Genomic DNA, 16,643 nt, shown 5'->3' on the forward strand with positions numbered 1-16,643 from the left:
GAGAGTTAGACCAAAGGGTTTGTTTCCATACTGTATATTTCTATGACTCTATGAGTGATCTCCAGGGTAACCCAGACCATGAAAGAGAGACAGGGATTAGAAGTCACCCCGGTGAAGGGAAAAAAAAATGCCAAGAATGACTTTGGACAAATTCCTGCAGAATAAAGTAACTTTCTGATGGGAAACAGTAAAATGCAGTCATAGATGAAAATGTTCTGTTGTTTGTTATGTTAAATAGGAAACAATTGCTGGAGTTTAGAATATAGGTAACATTGAAATAGTGTTAAGTAAATGTTACTTCTCGTTTTTATTAAAATAATAAAATGGTGGGCGGCACGGTGGCACAGTGGTTAGCACTGCTGCCTCGCAGCGCCAGAGACCCGGGTTCAATTCCAGACTCAGGCGACTGACTGTGTGGAGTTTGCACGTTCTCCCCGTGTCTGCGTGGGTTTCCTCCGGGGGCTCCGTTTTCCTCCCACAGTCCAAAGATGTGCAAGTCAGGTGAATTGGCCATGCTAAATTGCCCGTAGTGTTAGGTAAAGGGGTAAATGTAGGGGTATGGGTGGGTTACGCTTCGGCGGGTCGGTGTGGACTTGTTGGGCCGAAGGGCCTGTTTCCACACTGTAAGTAATCTAATCTAATCTAATCTAATAATTGTCTTAATATTCGAAATATTTTCAGGTGATCTTTTCAGTCATTCACTATAATTGCAAATTACTTTTTCAAAGTTATTGATTACTATGTGAATTGTAAAATATGGAATATAGAACAAGATATACATGTGAGTTTCAGAAAGGACTGTGTGAATCTAACAAAGCAGGACATTATGCCAAGTCATACAGTCATGCCAGGATAATTACCATAATCCACAGAAGAACAATATCCTTTAAACTTTAACTGTTGTTATAAAAAGGTTTCTGGAGGCTACTCATTTCTATGGTAAGTAAAGTGAATTCGACTTGTGATAATTATGCCTGCTGTACATACAGATCCTGTGCGTGTCATATCATACAATCAATGAAATAGAACAATGCGAAACATCTAAAAGTTATTAAAAACTGAACTGGTAATCCAGAGGTCTGGCTAATGCTCTGGCAACATGCTGCCATGGTGGAATCTGAATTCAATTCAATTCACCTGAAAACTAATATTAGTAATGATAACGATGAAACTACCATCAACTGTTACAAAAACCTCTCTGATTCACTAATGTTCCAAATGGAAAGAAATCTGCCATCCTTACTTGGTCTAGCCTATATGTGACTCTCAATATAGTAATTTGGTTAACTCTTAACTCCCTCTGAGGATAAAATATGGGCACCTTTAAATACCCATGTGTATGCCCAATAATTTATTTCATGTTATAAAATTTACAGTTAAAGATAAATGATGTATTCTACTTGCTAATTTGTGGTTTTAGAATAATTCTTTAATATGGTTGGTTGGTTAATCAGCTTGATAACATCACTGGCACAGAACCCCTGAGGTCATCTGGACTTGGTGCCAGATTTAAACTTGTCAGGAAGGCAGAATCCAAGCAACATACTTAGCTGCATTGTTGTGGGCTGATTTTTGCACAATGGTCAGCACTGTTATTTCAATTCTTTCTACTCTGCCCCAAAGTGGCAGCTACCTAATCTTGCACTTGTTGCCTCAGAGATGGTTAGTACAGAGTCAATTTTATTCAGTTGTGGAAACATAATGGAGTACAATGAGCTGAGATTATTCAAAGTCATAGTAAATAAATGTCTGTACAGTTAATTTTCATCCAACTAGTAGTAGATGGGTCTGAACCAGGTAATATCACCTTACCTAATTCACTATAATACCCAGTCCTCTGAAAACTGGCATCTGGCTGATTGTAGATTGTTTATAGAAGAGTCTGTTTTGATTCTATAAATGACACTTTGACTGATTAGATATTGATTTTTATTCCACCTCACAGTAATTTCATTAAAATGAAGTTGGCAATGCTGAACAATTACATAATAGATTGTCCAGTTGTTTACCATTCAATTTCTGTAATTAAAATCACCAATCATATTGGGATTTAAATTATAAGTCATCTTGTTCCAACTTTAGTAAAGATTTCTGCTGGATCTTACTCAAGATTTTAATAAGAAATGGAGTGGAAAGGAACTAATGCATTGGTTGCATTTTCATGCACCTTCGATATTTTCTTTGTGTAAGATTAGAAAGAACACACCAAAGGTTAAATTTGTAAACATTTTTTAAAAAATCATTTACGAGAAAAGTGCATCCCTGGCGGTTTTTATTGCCTAATTGGAATTGAGGGCAGTTAAGAGTCAACCACATTGCTGAGAGTCTGGATTCACATGTAGGCCAGACCATTTAAGAATGACAGTTTCCTTCCCTAAAGGAAAGGACATCAGTGAACCAGATGGGATTTTCTGACAATCAACAATGGTTGTCATTAGACTCTTAATTTCAGATTTTTACTGAATTCAAATTCCACCTGCCATGGTCCTCAGAGTCCTGAAGGGCTTATGCTTGAAACGTCAATCCTCCTGCGCCTCGGATGCTGCCTGGCTGATTGTGCTTTTCCAGCACCACACTTTTGCCTCTGGATTAACAGTCGAGTGATAATACTGAGTCATTACCTCCCCATACATGACAATTTACTGACTGAGTTCAGTTTAGCAAATCCTCACAAAGTTGTGGTTGTGCTCCTGAAAATCACAACTGTGAACAAAATGACTTTAAATGAATAATCATTTCTCTTTGGAATCAATAATGCTGCCAGACTTTGGTTCCTGCAGGCATTTCTCAACCAGGCAAAAAAAAGTTAAAGTTGAGACACTGTACTTTATATGAGCAATGCTACATTTCTAGCTGAAATAACATAATACAAAATGCAACACTAAATATAAAAGAAACAAAATACAATATTAAAAATAAAACTCCTAAACTCCCCTTTACTGCACTGACTTGGAGGTGCCGGTGTTGGACTGGGTGGACAAAGTTAAAAATCACCTGGTGTTGTGTGACTTTTAACTTTACTGTATTATTAGACTGACCAGGCTCCATCCAGTGGCAGAAGATAGTTGGTGCAGGCAGCAGGGAAATCACCCCACCAAAAGAAATGTTCACATGGACCAACTTCTGCCACCATGCAGTTGGAATAATAATTAACTGTTGATTGTAGGACTCTCAGATGCTATTGAGGGCATAGTTCATAAGGTGGACATAAAAGTATGAACCTATTTCTTAACAACAAGGGGCAGCACAGTGGCTCAGTGGTTAGTTCTGTTGCCTCACAGCACCAGGGTCCCAGGTTCGATTCAAGCCTTGGGCGACTATGCAAACTCCACATAGACATTCTCCCTGTGTCTGCGTGGGTTTCCTCCGGTTTCCTCCGGGTGCTCCTACAGTCCAAAGATGTGCAGGTCAGTTGAATTGGCCATACTGCTATGTGCATCAGTCAGAGGGAAATGGGTCTGGGTGAGTTACTCTTTGAAGGGTTGGGTGGACTGGTTGGGCCAAAGGGCCTGTTTCCACACAGTAGGAAACCTAATCTAATCTAAAATAACTTTTATGCATTGATTGCCAATTAGCATAGAAGAGCACTTCATTTTCTACAGTTGGATTCTTACCTTACTGCAGTTTGAGAGGTGCTTGTTTGTGCTTTCTGCTCCAATCTCTTCAGTCCAATAAGCAGCGTTTCTCTTGAACAGTGTTTGTCCTATTGAAACATAATCAACAAAAAGACTGACAAATGTATTATCCTCAAAATATACAATTAACCACTAATTTAAACAAGTTGTGCGTACATTCTAATCTGTTATACTGCACTGTTTTAAGGAAATGCAAAAACATACCCAAGAATTCCCTGGATTTTGGAAATTTCCAACTGGATAGGAAAACCTCAAATTTTGGAGCATATTTCCCAGACCATGGACCATCTAGGTTAAAAAATGTGAATAAGAAAACTAGATACTTCATTTTTTTGGGGTGATGGAGATAAAGGAAATATTTTCAATAAAGCATTACGATTCATATTAACTTTGTAGGTAGAGAATGGATAGATCCTGAGTATTATCACAGTAAATAGGAACTGGACAGACAAGGGCTTTTGCCCGAAACGTCGATTTCGCTGCTCCTTGGATGCTGCCTGAACTGCTGTGTTCTTTCAGCACCATTAATCCAGAACATTCAATCAAGCCTGCTATGCTATTCAATAAAATCACGGTTGATCAGATTGTGTTTTTTCACTTAACAGAGGGAGACATTAAAAAAAAACAAAGTTGAAATTAATTGACCATTTCCAGGTTGATAAATTGAAAATAATGGAAGGGTACAAGGTTAGTGCTGGGATCTTAACTATTTACAATCTATATCAATGACTTGAATGACTGTATCGCAGCCAAATTTGCTCATGGTGATAAAGATAGGTAGGAAAACAAATGGTTCGGAGAATACAAAAAAAAAGTCTGCAGACGGACATAAATAAGTAGGCAAAAATTTGGGAGATGTGAGTATTATGTAAGTCAGACACTTTGGCAGAAAGAATAGAAAAGCTGAATTTTATTTCAATGGAGAGAGACTGCAGAATGCTACTGTACAGAGGGATTGGAAGGTACAAATTTGTGCAGTACCAAAACATTAGCGAGAAGGAACAACAAAGGGATGAACAATCTATAAAATTAGGGAAGTACTCTAAAACCACACAGGACATTACTGGAGTATAGTTTTAGTCTCTTTGCTTGAAGAATATAATAGGGTTGGAAGCAATTCAGAGAAGGTTTAATAAGCAACAGTTACTTCTTGCTCAGAAGAAACTGACTTGGAGCAACCTCCTGTATAAAGGGACAATTCTATAAGAACACGTGGGCAAAAGTAGTACAAAAAAGGAACTTAAGAAAGGAATGCCAGCAATTGATGCCACAGACCAATTCCATCTCCCAGAAACACCTGTTAAATGTGTAATCAGAGATGTGGTTCTAGGATCAGGCATATTACCACACAAGGAGCCACAGAATCCATGACCAGTGACACATAATTCTTAGAGGAACAATCATATTCATTAGTAATTGACATCCAGAAAACAGCCTAGTTGTTGGCAATGTAAAGGACTGTCCTATAAGAAGAATCAGTAGGTTATGATGAACTTGTTGGAATGTAGAAGAACAAGAAGTGATCTTACTGAAACAAAATATTCTGAGGGGAGTCGCCATGGTAGATGCTGAGGTGAGCTTTCACCTGGCTGGTGAATCTGGAACAATACGATGTTTAAGAATATGCGATATCCCAATTAAAATGGACAGAGAATTAATTTCTTTTCTCAGAGAGTTGCTCATCTTTGGAATTATTTTCCAGAAAGAGCAGTGAAGGCTGGGTCACTGAATATGTTCAAGGCTGAGTTAGAAGAGTTTTGATCTACAATGGAGGAAAGGGATATTGCAAGAGGGTGCAGGCAGAAAGGCAAGTGCAACCATGGCCTCAAACAGATCATCCATCTTTTTATTGAAGGACAAAGCAGACTTGCCTATGTTGATCTATTTATTATGATAACACCCAAGGGATCTATCAGTTAGCTTTATTGAAAATACTTTAACTCCTTCAAACCCAACAAAATGAAATAACCAACATTCTTATTCACAGTTTTAACCCAAATGGTCCAGGATGAGAGGTTATGCTCCAAAATTCAGATCTTTCTTACAATGTATACACTAAATAGGAAGAATGCTTTTTAACAAAAGCAAATTTGATCAACAGAGTAAGTTCATGTACTATAATTCAGATGAACTTTTCTCCATCAAATGCTGCTCAACAAGGCAATTTTTGTCAAAACAAAAAGCTACATTGATGCTGCTGGAAAAAAATCTGCATTACTTCTAAGTATCATCATTGGTTTCCTGATAGTAGGCAGAAATTTTAGCACTGTTTTGTTGAGGCACATGCACACGCCACCCTCAGCTTTATTTTTCTACATCCAAAATAAAAGTACCAGAATCCAAATAAAAAGGAATCTGTTTATTTTCAGAGTACAGTACTTCCAAACGCTGCATATATACATATAGGCTCACTGAGCAGAACTACATGACTGTCTAGTTAAATTAATGAGAGAGAATTAGTTTTGAACTTGACCACTTAATTCTTGCCAGGAAGATCTTTAGAAAAAGCAGTAAAAATATCATATTTGGAGAATTTTGCCTTTTCGCTTGTCTAAGTATTACTTTTAATGGCAATGTACATCCATGAAAGAAATATGACTGACTAAAAAAATTTCCTTACAGGGTTAAAATTTACCAACTGATTGCTTTGCTTCCAGCTTCATAGGCCATCTCAGATCATATCACAAACAGAATAGGCAAAACTACTTTCCAAGTCATCAAAGTTGAATGCAGCCTGAATGGATTAGCTTTTCTCAAGACTCTAATGCTACTTTGACCATGTAGAAATTTAGAAACCATTCACTTCCTATCAATGATGGAATCAGCCAGGTGCCTTCTCAACATCCATCCACAGGACAGCAGCAACTTGCAGAAATTATATGCTTCCATACCTCCTCTAATGCTTCAGTTTTGCCAATGCTAGCAAAGTTTAGCATTTTTTTAAGCTTATAGATAATCAAGTCTATTTCATGCCTGCCTATTCCTCAGACAACTTAGCATACTTGTCACTTGTATCCGAAGTTCCAACTCAATATATGAAAATCTAGTCAACTGGATTAAAGGCCATTCCACGTACAGAATGAGTGTGTGCATACTTTATGATATAGACCAAGTGACCTTTAGAGCTTTGCTACTACATCACAATTCACAATATACCTGGTCTAGATTTATTCTTCCTTATGTACAGCTAACATAACTACCTATTATGTTTAACAATGGAATTACACAGGCTATAAAATATTTCTTCTGTTTTCTGATGGTTAATGTTCAAAGTTTAATGGCACAATTTCAATTTAAAGAACTCGACGGGTCAAGTACTTAGAAGGATTTAAGGGAATCTGGACTTTGAAGCAGAATCACATTTAAGCATGGACAATCTGAAGAGGAGAGTCAGTTTTGGGTTTTCCTGACATGAGCTTCCTGCAAAGCAGTGAACATTTAAACTGACTGCATTCATTGTACTCTGGAGATATGGAGAGCATGGAAATAGAAGGTCAACGTTGCCATTCATATTCTTTTCTTTATACCCATCATGACTGTTCAACAAACAAAACACTGGCAGCTTTTATAAATGAAGACACAGCTCTCCAAAGTTTCAAAAATAAATTTCAAATGGATCAAGAAATTAGCTGTCAAATAAAAGTCACATTACCTGCAGGTGTGTGATGAATGAAAGCCTTTGTCGAGGAAGTGGCTCACAGCCCTCCCACATACATTGACCCTGATACACATCTTTTCCACCATGCTCAGTAGCTGCATGGTAAAACACTTGGGAAGGTGTCTCAAACCACCTGCAAGTAGTAAATTTTAGTTAAAGCAAAACTGAAGACCAGTATTTGTGACATTTTAAATATATGCCCATATACAGAAGACATCTTATAAATTAAAATAATCATTGTTATACAATCTTCTTTTCTCTTCTATACACGTCATGCTTTTAGCAGACAAAATTGGGAAATCTGACATCACACTGCCATAGGAGTGGCTCACAGAATTGGAGTTTCTTCCTCTTTGCAGAAGATATGAGCTGGCATCAGGAACACTGACATGTTGTAGCTGAGGTCTGCAATCTGTTAGACAAGGCCTAAGAAGAATATTCCTTTTCATTGACATGTTAAAACATGAAATTGGGCTTGATGAAATATTACAGTCCATTTACCTCCAGGATGCATTGAACTGATTCCAAATAGCTGCTGATTATGTGAAAATTAAATATTAAAGAAAGTTTCTGACCAAACCTGACTTTTGTAGCTATTTGATACAGTCTGAAAACATGCGGGCCAAATATGGGCTTCACCACTGTCAAGACCAACTACTAATCCAGCAGCCACTATAGCTGAGATCTGGTCTACAGAGCTCCACGTCAAAATTTTTCACCCAGTACATTTTCCAAATAAACAGTCAAGCTGCCCCAAATAAAAAAAAGTGTTGGATAAACCGTAACTGGAACTTGTGAAGAGCTAAGATAGATAAAAGCTGTTCCAATTAACTGACAGTTCAAGGATTAGGGGACAGAGAATTAAGATTTTGGGCATGATATATGGGAATAAGAGGAAGAACCTTTTATGATGCAAGTAATAATGATTTGGAACTCATTACCTTCACATTCTCCACTTTCATATGCAATAATTTCAAACAAAAATGAATAGACACAGGAAGAAAATGAACCTGTAGGTTAGAAGAATAGAACATGGAAATAGGACAGACTAGATTTCTCAACAGAGTGTTGCTATGGACTCAATTGGCAGAATGTTTTCTTTCTATGCTGCTATAAAACAACTCCAAAAATAGTTAGGACATCAAGGTTACCTCAGATACAGATCAACTTTATGTTATTGAACTCAAGCGCAGTACTCCAAAGACACACACGTGTAATAGCTGAAAATGTGTTGCTGGAAAAGCGCAGCAGGTCAGGCAGCATCCAGGGAACAGGAGAATCAACGTTTCGGGCATAAGCCCTTCTTCAGGAAAGAAGGGCTTATGCCCGAAATGTCGATTCTCCTGTTCCCTGGATGCTGCCTGACCTGCTGCGCTTTTCCAGCAACACATTTTCAGCTCTGATCTCCAGCATCTGCAGACCTCACTTTCTCCTCACACATGTGTAATAGTTGGATGAAGTCTCTCAAAACTGAAGACAACTACCAGGAAGTAGATTTTAGGAGGTAGAGTTGGGGTGGGGGTTAATATTGAAGAAGAAAGATGAAAAATAAACATATGAATACCACTGTTCCCTGCAACAAGTCCTTCTCCTCTTTCAGAAGAATCTGAACATGAACAAGCAATAAATTTGATTCAATAAATAAAGATTCATAAGGAACTTCACATGAAAGGTTAGAAGCAGCACTCCAAAAGAAAATGTATTTATCCTTAATTCTGTCAGGATGCCTTTCTAAATACAACTATTAGCCCAAATCGTAATTCAGTCTGGTACAGAGAGGCTAAGACCAAGAATGAAGTCTTGCATGCCTGCAGAAAGTTGATCACAACCTCAGGATATCCCCAATGAGGCACACAAGTGTAGTCCCTATATAATGTAGGGAAATGTGGCAACCAATCTGTATACACAATAAAGAACCTACACATGATAATGAGACATATTATGGTTGCTTTCTGGTTAGCATTGCTGCCTCACAGTGCCAGGGACCAGATTAGATTCCACCACTGAACAACTCTGTGTGGAGTTTGTACATTCTCCTAGTGTCTGCGTGGGTTTCCTCCATGTTCTCCAGTTTTCTTCAAGAGTCTAAAGATCTGCAGGCTAGGTGGGCTAGCCATGGGAAATGTTGGGTTTATGGGGATGAGGTGGGTCTGAGTGTGATGATCTTTGGAGAGTCAGTGTGGACCCGAAGGGCCGAATGACCTGCTTTGATTATAGGGATCCTATCTATGTTCAGCTAATTGGCTTGTTTTTAGAAACATAACTCTGGTTGTAAGACAGACAAAAGTCAAAGCTTGTCACTGATGATGCTATGGGATCTTGATGGAGCAAGACAAGGCCTCAATTTAACACCTCATCCAAATGAAGACAAAAATTCTTCAGAATGTGGTGAGAGAGAGAGAGAAAAAAAATCTGCTGATAAGATAATACCACTTAATATTTTGAGCATGGTGGCTGGTTGAATTATGTGCTGCAACACTTACCCCTACATTTTCTCTGTGCCTGTAGGGAAATATCTGATTTGGCCTCAACAACTTCCCACAAGAATACTATGTGATTAAGAACTTTGTACATGTGCATGTGAACACACAACCTCTCACACAGTTACAAATTCATGGCCCACCAGTGGGCCAAGCTATTTATTAATTTAATTCTACATTCTTTATGGAGTCAGTTAATTCACAACTAATATATTGTTCCGAAAGCACAATACTCCTTTCAACAGAGTTCAACAGAGAAAGTAATATGCATACCTTGAACTTGCATTGAATGTGCAATGGTACCAAATCTATGCTCAGAAAAATCCAATCTAGACAAACAATTTTAAGCTGTCTATTTTACATTCATGAATGACTCATTAAAGGCAATAAACATTATTGCTGGAGAAACTCAGTCGGTTTGGTAGCATCTGTGGAGAGAAAAACAATGTTAATATTTTCAGTACGTGCGATTTACAAGTCATACAGCATAGAAACAGACCCTTTGTTCCAATTTGTCCACGCAGACCAGATGTCCCAGTCTGACCTGACTCTTTAGAACTGTCTTCACTTCTGAAGAGCCATACAAGAGTTGAAATGACAACTGCTTCTCTCTCCCTCTCTCCACATACTGCCAGACCTGCTAAGTTTCTCCAGTATTCTCTGCATGTGTTTCAGGATTTTCATCATCTGCAGTAACGTGATTTTACCCTTATTCAAAGGTATCTTCAACAAATGTGGCAGAACATCATGCTGCTATTTAAGGCAATATAAGGTATTTATTGATTAAATCAACACAGCAGTTCTATTGTTCACTTGGAATAGGTGACTGACCTCTTACAATTTTTCCAAAGACACATGAAACTCTGGCTGGGTTTCCTGGTAGACTCTGTTTCTGCAGGTGACAGTGGTACCTGAGAGCTCTGGGGCCCTGTATACTGCTCCACTGTTGGGGAAAGTTGTGAATGCAGGTGCTGGGTTACTGTCTGCTGACTGGACAACGGAGCAGGAGAACCCACTTTAGGAACCCCCTGCAAACGAGAGAGAGAGTGTGTTATAGGCTACTTATTGTAAAACCTTGTGCTTCCACATTTAAAAAAAAGTAAGGTTCTACATAAAAGCAATACCTTTAAAAATGACTCAGATAGATGTTGACGTAATTGTTCTAGTGAACGGAGGATGGTCAGGTCAACATAAAGCGTGAGGATGGAGCTATGTTCCTGTTATTTTAAGTTCCTGGTAAAGGGAGCTGGGACTCCCATTGTTCGATACTGTACAGCAGTTTTTGAAAGTTTCTCATCCAAACAATAGTAAACACCTGTGCCACTTATTGAAGGAAGGTAACTCCTACATATGATAATCCATCTGATAGCATCTCAAAGTCATACCCTCTAATAAGTTTCAATGTACACTAAGTTAGATCATATTTCCAAACTGCATGATAGCAAGTTACAGTCAATAGCTAACATTCCTGTGAAATGGCTGAAAATGAATCTACTGTACAAGTCACAAACAAAATGATTTCTTCTTGATCTGCTCCTATGTTACGTATTAAAGTATTTCTAATCAACCTGCTTCGATATGTTATACTATACCTCTGTGGCAGGTGATATTTGAGTCTGGTCCTTCGGGTCCAGAGATAGGAACACTATCAATGTACCAAAAAGCAACCATATTCGTTATTATGATCACAGTTTTAGCTCTTGACAAAGATATCATACTTACAACAGAAATAGTGCATCCTTAAACTAGTAAGTAATTAGCAATTTAAAAACGGTGAAAATGTACAGAATTCATGTATCTATTCATTTCAGTATCAGGCGATGTAATTTTTGCATCTACAATATACTTAATTATTCAACCTGCACATAGAACAACATTCATAGGATTAGATTACTTCCACAGGAAAAACTGAAGGCAAGAATAGAAACTTGTGCTCACTGAAAACAAAGAATGGCTTGCAGAATTAGATGAGATCTATAAAAGAATGCAGATTGGATAAAATCCACAAGTTTAGAATATAGATTGAATATTAACACTTACAGGCATAAAAAATGGCAGAGGAATGCATTAGATGATTGAACTAGATGGTGTCACATCTGAACCGTTGCCTATTTAAGGCAAATAATATATGATAGATGTGATATGTAAGTTAGAAGGATAGAGATAACGAGAAGTAATTTTGTGCAGATGAAGGATGTGTTAACAAGAAACAAATATCAAACACGACATTCTATCTACTCTCCTGGTATGCCTCAGAAATCAGACAATAAGATCTATGGATGGAAATAGACTTTTGAAATGTGGATGTTAAGATATGTGCTAAAAATTTGCTAAACAGACTACAAGTCAAATCAAGAGGCACCTAAAATCACAAGAATAAAAAGAGTAGCACAAAATGTTGAAATCAGTAATTTATTCCAAGCTGAAAAGTTTGAGGTCTATGAGGGCAAAGTAGAGTAAAGCAGATAAAGGATTAACTCAGATGTAATTGGATGACAGATGTCACAGTGGTTGCAGGTGAGTTACAATGGATGCGTGAGGATGGTATAAGCTAGGCAAGTGTGAGATATCATGACAGCAGATTTTCTGGCAGGAGGAGCTATAAGCAGGAGAGGAAACAATGTTTTGCGATGTTAAGGCAACCTTAGATAAGGTTCAGAGACACAGAGTTATAATAATAAACATTTTCAAATAGGAAATTAATACATTTACCCTCTTTCTGATATAGCATATTTAAAAGTGATAAGCTGAACTTTTCCACAAGGGCTATACAGCACCAACATTCAATCAATCATTCTGCTCACAGTAACTGAATGATGAAACAAATCTAATGAGCTGGACAATGAGGATGATTCGGAGTATAATGTGGTAGTCATGGAATTGTATTCATTGATATGCTATGTGACGACTGCAGCATTTCACATGCTTGATCACATCCTCCTCCTTCTCCTCCGCCTCCAAATCTCTTCTTTGTCACCCAGCAGGGTGGGATTACTCTCATCTGGTTTCCTTCCTTTACTATCCAAGTATTTCATGCAATGACTTCTCTTTCCGCTTCCACATTGTTACATCTCATATCTCCTCTGGCTTCTTTGTCAGCTCCCTTCTATTTAACATGTACATTATGCCACTGGCAACATTATCTTAAAGCACAGCATTAGTTTTCGCATGTACACCAAGGGCACCCAATTCTATCACTCCATTACATCATTATTTACCTCCCACATTGTTGCTAAAATTATCCAATTGCTTATTTGAAACCCAGTAAGAGATGATCAGAAATTTCCTTTGACTACATAATGGAAAGGCTAAAGCAGTTTTCTTCTGCCACACTCCATGCTTAATTCCCTAGTTACAGGATCCATCTCTCTTCCTAGCGACTCTCAGACTAAACTTGACTGTTTGCATCCTTGGTGTCATAATTAAGCCTAACGTATCATCTATTCATGCCAATACTAAGACTATTTCTTTCCATTTCTAATATGGACTAACACTGCCTCGGATCATCTCGTCCCATTCTTGCATTTTATAGCTCTCACATTCTAACTTGAGATAATCCAAAACTCATCCCCAATGTCTTAACTGACACTGAGTCCCATTCACTCAATGCTCAATTATCAATGATAGAGCAATAGGGATCTACAACACAAAATAAAGGCCTTTTGGCCCATTGAGTTTGCACCAGTAAAGAAAAAATACCTAACATTTCTAATATCATAGCTTTTTATGCCGTCTTGAATCCTTCTTAAATGTTGAGAGAGTTTCTGCCTCTATCACCCTTCTAGATTCTCACCACCTTCTCACATCACCTTTAAACCTCCTGCCTCTTACCTTAAATCCATGAGCCCAGTCACTGATCCCTCCAATAAGGGGAAAATGCTTTTTCCTTTCTACCGTCTACTTCCTGTCTCTGCCCTCAATTTTATATATCTCAAACATGTTCCTCCTCAGTCTCCTCTGCACCAAGGAAAACAACCCCAATCTATCAAATGTCTCTTCTGCCCCACATCTCCAGTATAATCACATCGCTACTATATGAATTCCAGAACTGCATATGACACATTAGCTGCGGTCTAACCAGTATTTTATTTAGTCCCAGCATCACCTCCTTGCCTTTAAACTCTATGCCTCAGCTAATAAGGCAAGTGTACCATGTGTGTCTTAACTATTTTATCTACATTTCCTAATAAGTTAAGGGTCTGCTGGCCATTCACAATAAGGTCTCTCTGATCCCTGTACTTCTCAGGGTCCTCCTAATATATCATGTATTTCCTGGCTTTGTTTGTTCCGCCCAAGTACATCACCATACACTTATCCAGACCGAACTCCATTTGCCACTGATCAGCCCATCTGTAACCACCTGAAATCTAATGCTATCCTCCTTACTTTTTACCGGCTCACTATATTTTTGTATCACTTGCTAACTTACTATTAATCCTATTACATTCAAATCTAAATTCCTTATATATAACACACTGCAGGGGCCCCAAATCTGAAGCCAGTGCAAGTCACAAAAACACCACTCAACCATCACCCTTTTCTTCCCGCCATTCAGCCAATTCTGGATCCAATGAACCTAAATGTTCATCCTTCTTTTCAAATCCCTCAAAAGCCTTAGCCCTCTTCATCTCTCTAATCACCTCCCACAATCTTCTGAGATCTGTGTTCTTCTAATTTGGGCCTCAAATATTCCTGATTCTAAATGGCTTCACTATTTGTGGTTGTGTTTGCAGTTGCCTAGGCTCTGCACTTTAGATTTCTTTCTCTATTATACTCCAACCCCTTTAAAACACTAAAGCCTATCTCTTGGACTGTGGTCATCTGATAACTAACATTATCTATGTGGTACAGTGTCATACTCTGTCTTTAATGCATTGTGAAGTGCCTTAGGATTTTAAAAGATTTTAAAGCCTAAATTAATTTAGGCTGGTTTTCCTGTTGAAATCTGACAGGTTAGAAATTCATAAAATTCTATAAAAATGCCTCAAACGAATTCTACTGCATACTGAATCAAACTAGAAACTGCTCAGAACGTGAATGTAGCAAACAGAAAGACAGCAAGCAAAGGAGTACTTTACAATCTGGAATTCAATACTTAATTTAAAGGGCAACTAAGCATCAGAAACTAAAATCCGATTGTCATCTCAGACCTAAGGGCCCAGATACCAGTGGTTCGATTGTGAAGGCTATAATTCACAAAAACTACAAAAAAAGGGGTAAATTCTTATTAACATAATTCCATTCCCCTTGCAGTAAATGGCAACATTCCATTTGCTTTCCAAATAATTTGCTGTCCCTGCATATTAACTTTGCAACTCATGTACCTGGACAGAGATCCTTTAGTACAGAGCCTTGCAATCACTCTCCAGTTAACCAATATACTACTTTTCCATTTCTCCCACCAAAATTTACTCACATTACATTCTATCTGACAAATTTTTGCCCACTCATTTAACCTGTTTAAATCACTTAGGAGACACTATCTCCACTTGACAACTTATGTTACATCCAACTTGAGTCATCAGACATTTAGCTGCCATTCATTCAGTCTCCTTATCCAAGGGGATGGATTTAACTTAACTATAACGTCCCCCACAAACATCACGTGCAGTGTCTATTGAGTAAGGTAATGTGGGGTGGGAATGGGAAAATACAGTCTGCTGATAGGTAATAAATTATAATTGAAGATTTGTAACATAGAGGCACAAGTCCTCAAAATACATTAATATGGTGGATGAGTCTATCCTTAAAGTTGTCAAAATGTCTGGGACAATTCTCTCATGGACCGACCAGAGAAAAATCATCTCTATAAGAGTGAGTGCGCACAGTGTGTGGAGGGTGTGCAAGTTTTGAAGAAAAGACTGGGGACTGCCTTTTGCATCCAGAATGAAGCCAACTGCTGCCAAGGCTGGGTATTTTGCCTGCCACAGCAGGATAGTGAGGAGGCAGTTGCAAAAGTGTTGAGGAAGAGGGAGTCTGCAGAGTGGGGTATGGAATGGAGGGGTTGCAAAGGTGGTTGCTGGGCAGTAGATATGGGGGATGATAAGTCTACAAGTAGGATTTGTTGAAGAGGTGTAAGGTGAAAGAAGATTGTCTTTAATTTAAATTTGACATTACGATCCATGATGCAGTAAATGGGGCTTTAACTGCCTGATTATCACATTCCAGCTTTGTGTCCGTGCGACGGATACACATTAGCTGTGACTTCACCAGTAAGCGGAAGCCATCTTTAGGGTGATAGATTTTTTTTGTGTGACGGGTGTGAGTTATATTTGAAATAAAGTTTCTCTTGTGGTCTTCTACCATTTTAAAAATACTGTGCACAGAAACTAGTGCTTTCCAAGCATGTTGTGCAATTGCATTCAGTTTAATGAAGCATTGGTAACAATTGCGAACATTGATGAATTCTGCTTCAGAGTCCAAATAGCCCATATATGTCAACACAAATACAGAAATTATTACATGAGCTAGTAACAATAAAAAAAATGCAGCTCTCAAAAACTCCCAGTAAATTAGACTGTGGATAAAAAATTGGCCCCTGGAGGTTAACACTGAATGCAGTTAAAACTGTAAATGATGACACCTCAAGGACTGTCATCAGCTGACCTTTGTCATTGGCCATATTTTCAAAACTGTCTTTGTATACAGCCAGCTGCTACAGGGAAGATTCAATTACTGATATGAAAAAGAGCCGTGTTGAAGGGGTTTTCCAAATCCAGATAGTGACAGGGACAAACTCTGCAGGAAGGATTTAAATTCCAATGGACAGTGACTGTTGGGTCGAGTATGGCACTGGTTCAAACTCTTATCAATGTGGACAAAAAATAATCTTGTAATAATGCATTGGCTATTGCAATCTTTAGACTCATA

At 38.2% G+C, this 16,643-nt stretch overlaps 1 protein-coding gene across 1 annotated transcript in view; it reads right to left on the reverse strand.

Annotated features, from left to right (window-relative positions):
- The window catches only part of LOC122563310 (AT-rich interactive domain-containing protein 2-like), a 265,104-nt gene that overhangs the window by 17,088 nt on the left and 231,373 nt on the right, over positions 1 to 16,643 (reverse strand). The window contains exons 16-18 of the mRNA XM_043717025.2: positions 10,605 to 10,801; positions 7,288 to 7,426; positions 3,615 to 3,703 (exon numbers count right to left, since the gene is read on the reverse strand). Coding sequence (XP_043572960.2) covers positions 3,615 to 3,703; positions 7,288 to 7,426; positions 10,605 to 10,801 — 425 coding nt within the window. The remainder of the gene's footprint in view (positions 1 to 3,614; positions 3,704 to 7,287; positions 7,427 to 10,604; positions 10,802 to 16,643) is intronic.

Source organism: Chiloscyllium plagiosum, unplaced genomic scaffold, assembly GCF_037043375.1.
Source record: "Chiloscyllium plagiosum isolate Xiang-an unplaced genomic scaffold, Cpla_swu_hap1 HiC_scaffold_26, whole genome shotgun sequence".
In the NCBI taxonomy this organism is placed as follows: domain Eukaryota; kingdom Metazoa; phylum Chordata; class Chondrichthyes; order Orectolobiformes; family Hemiscylliidae; genus Chiloscyllium; species Chiloscyllium plagiosum.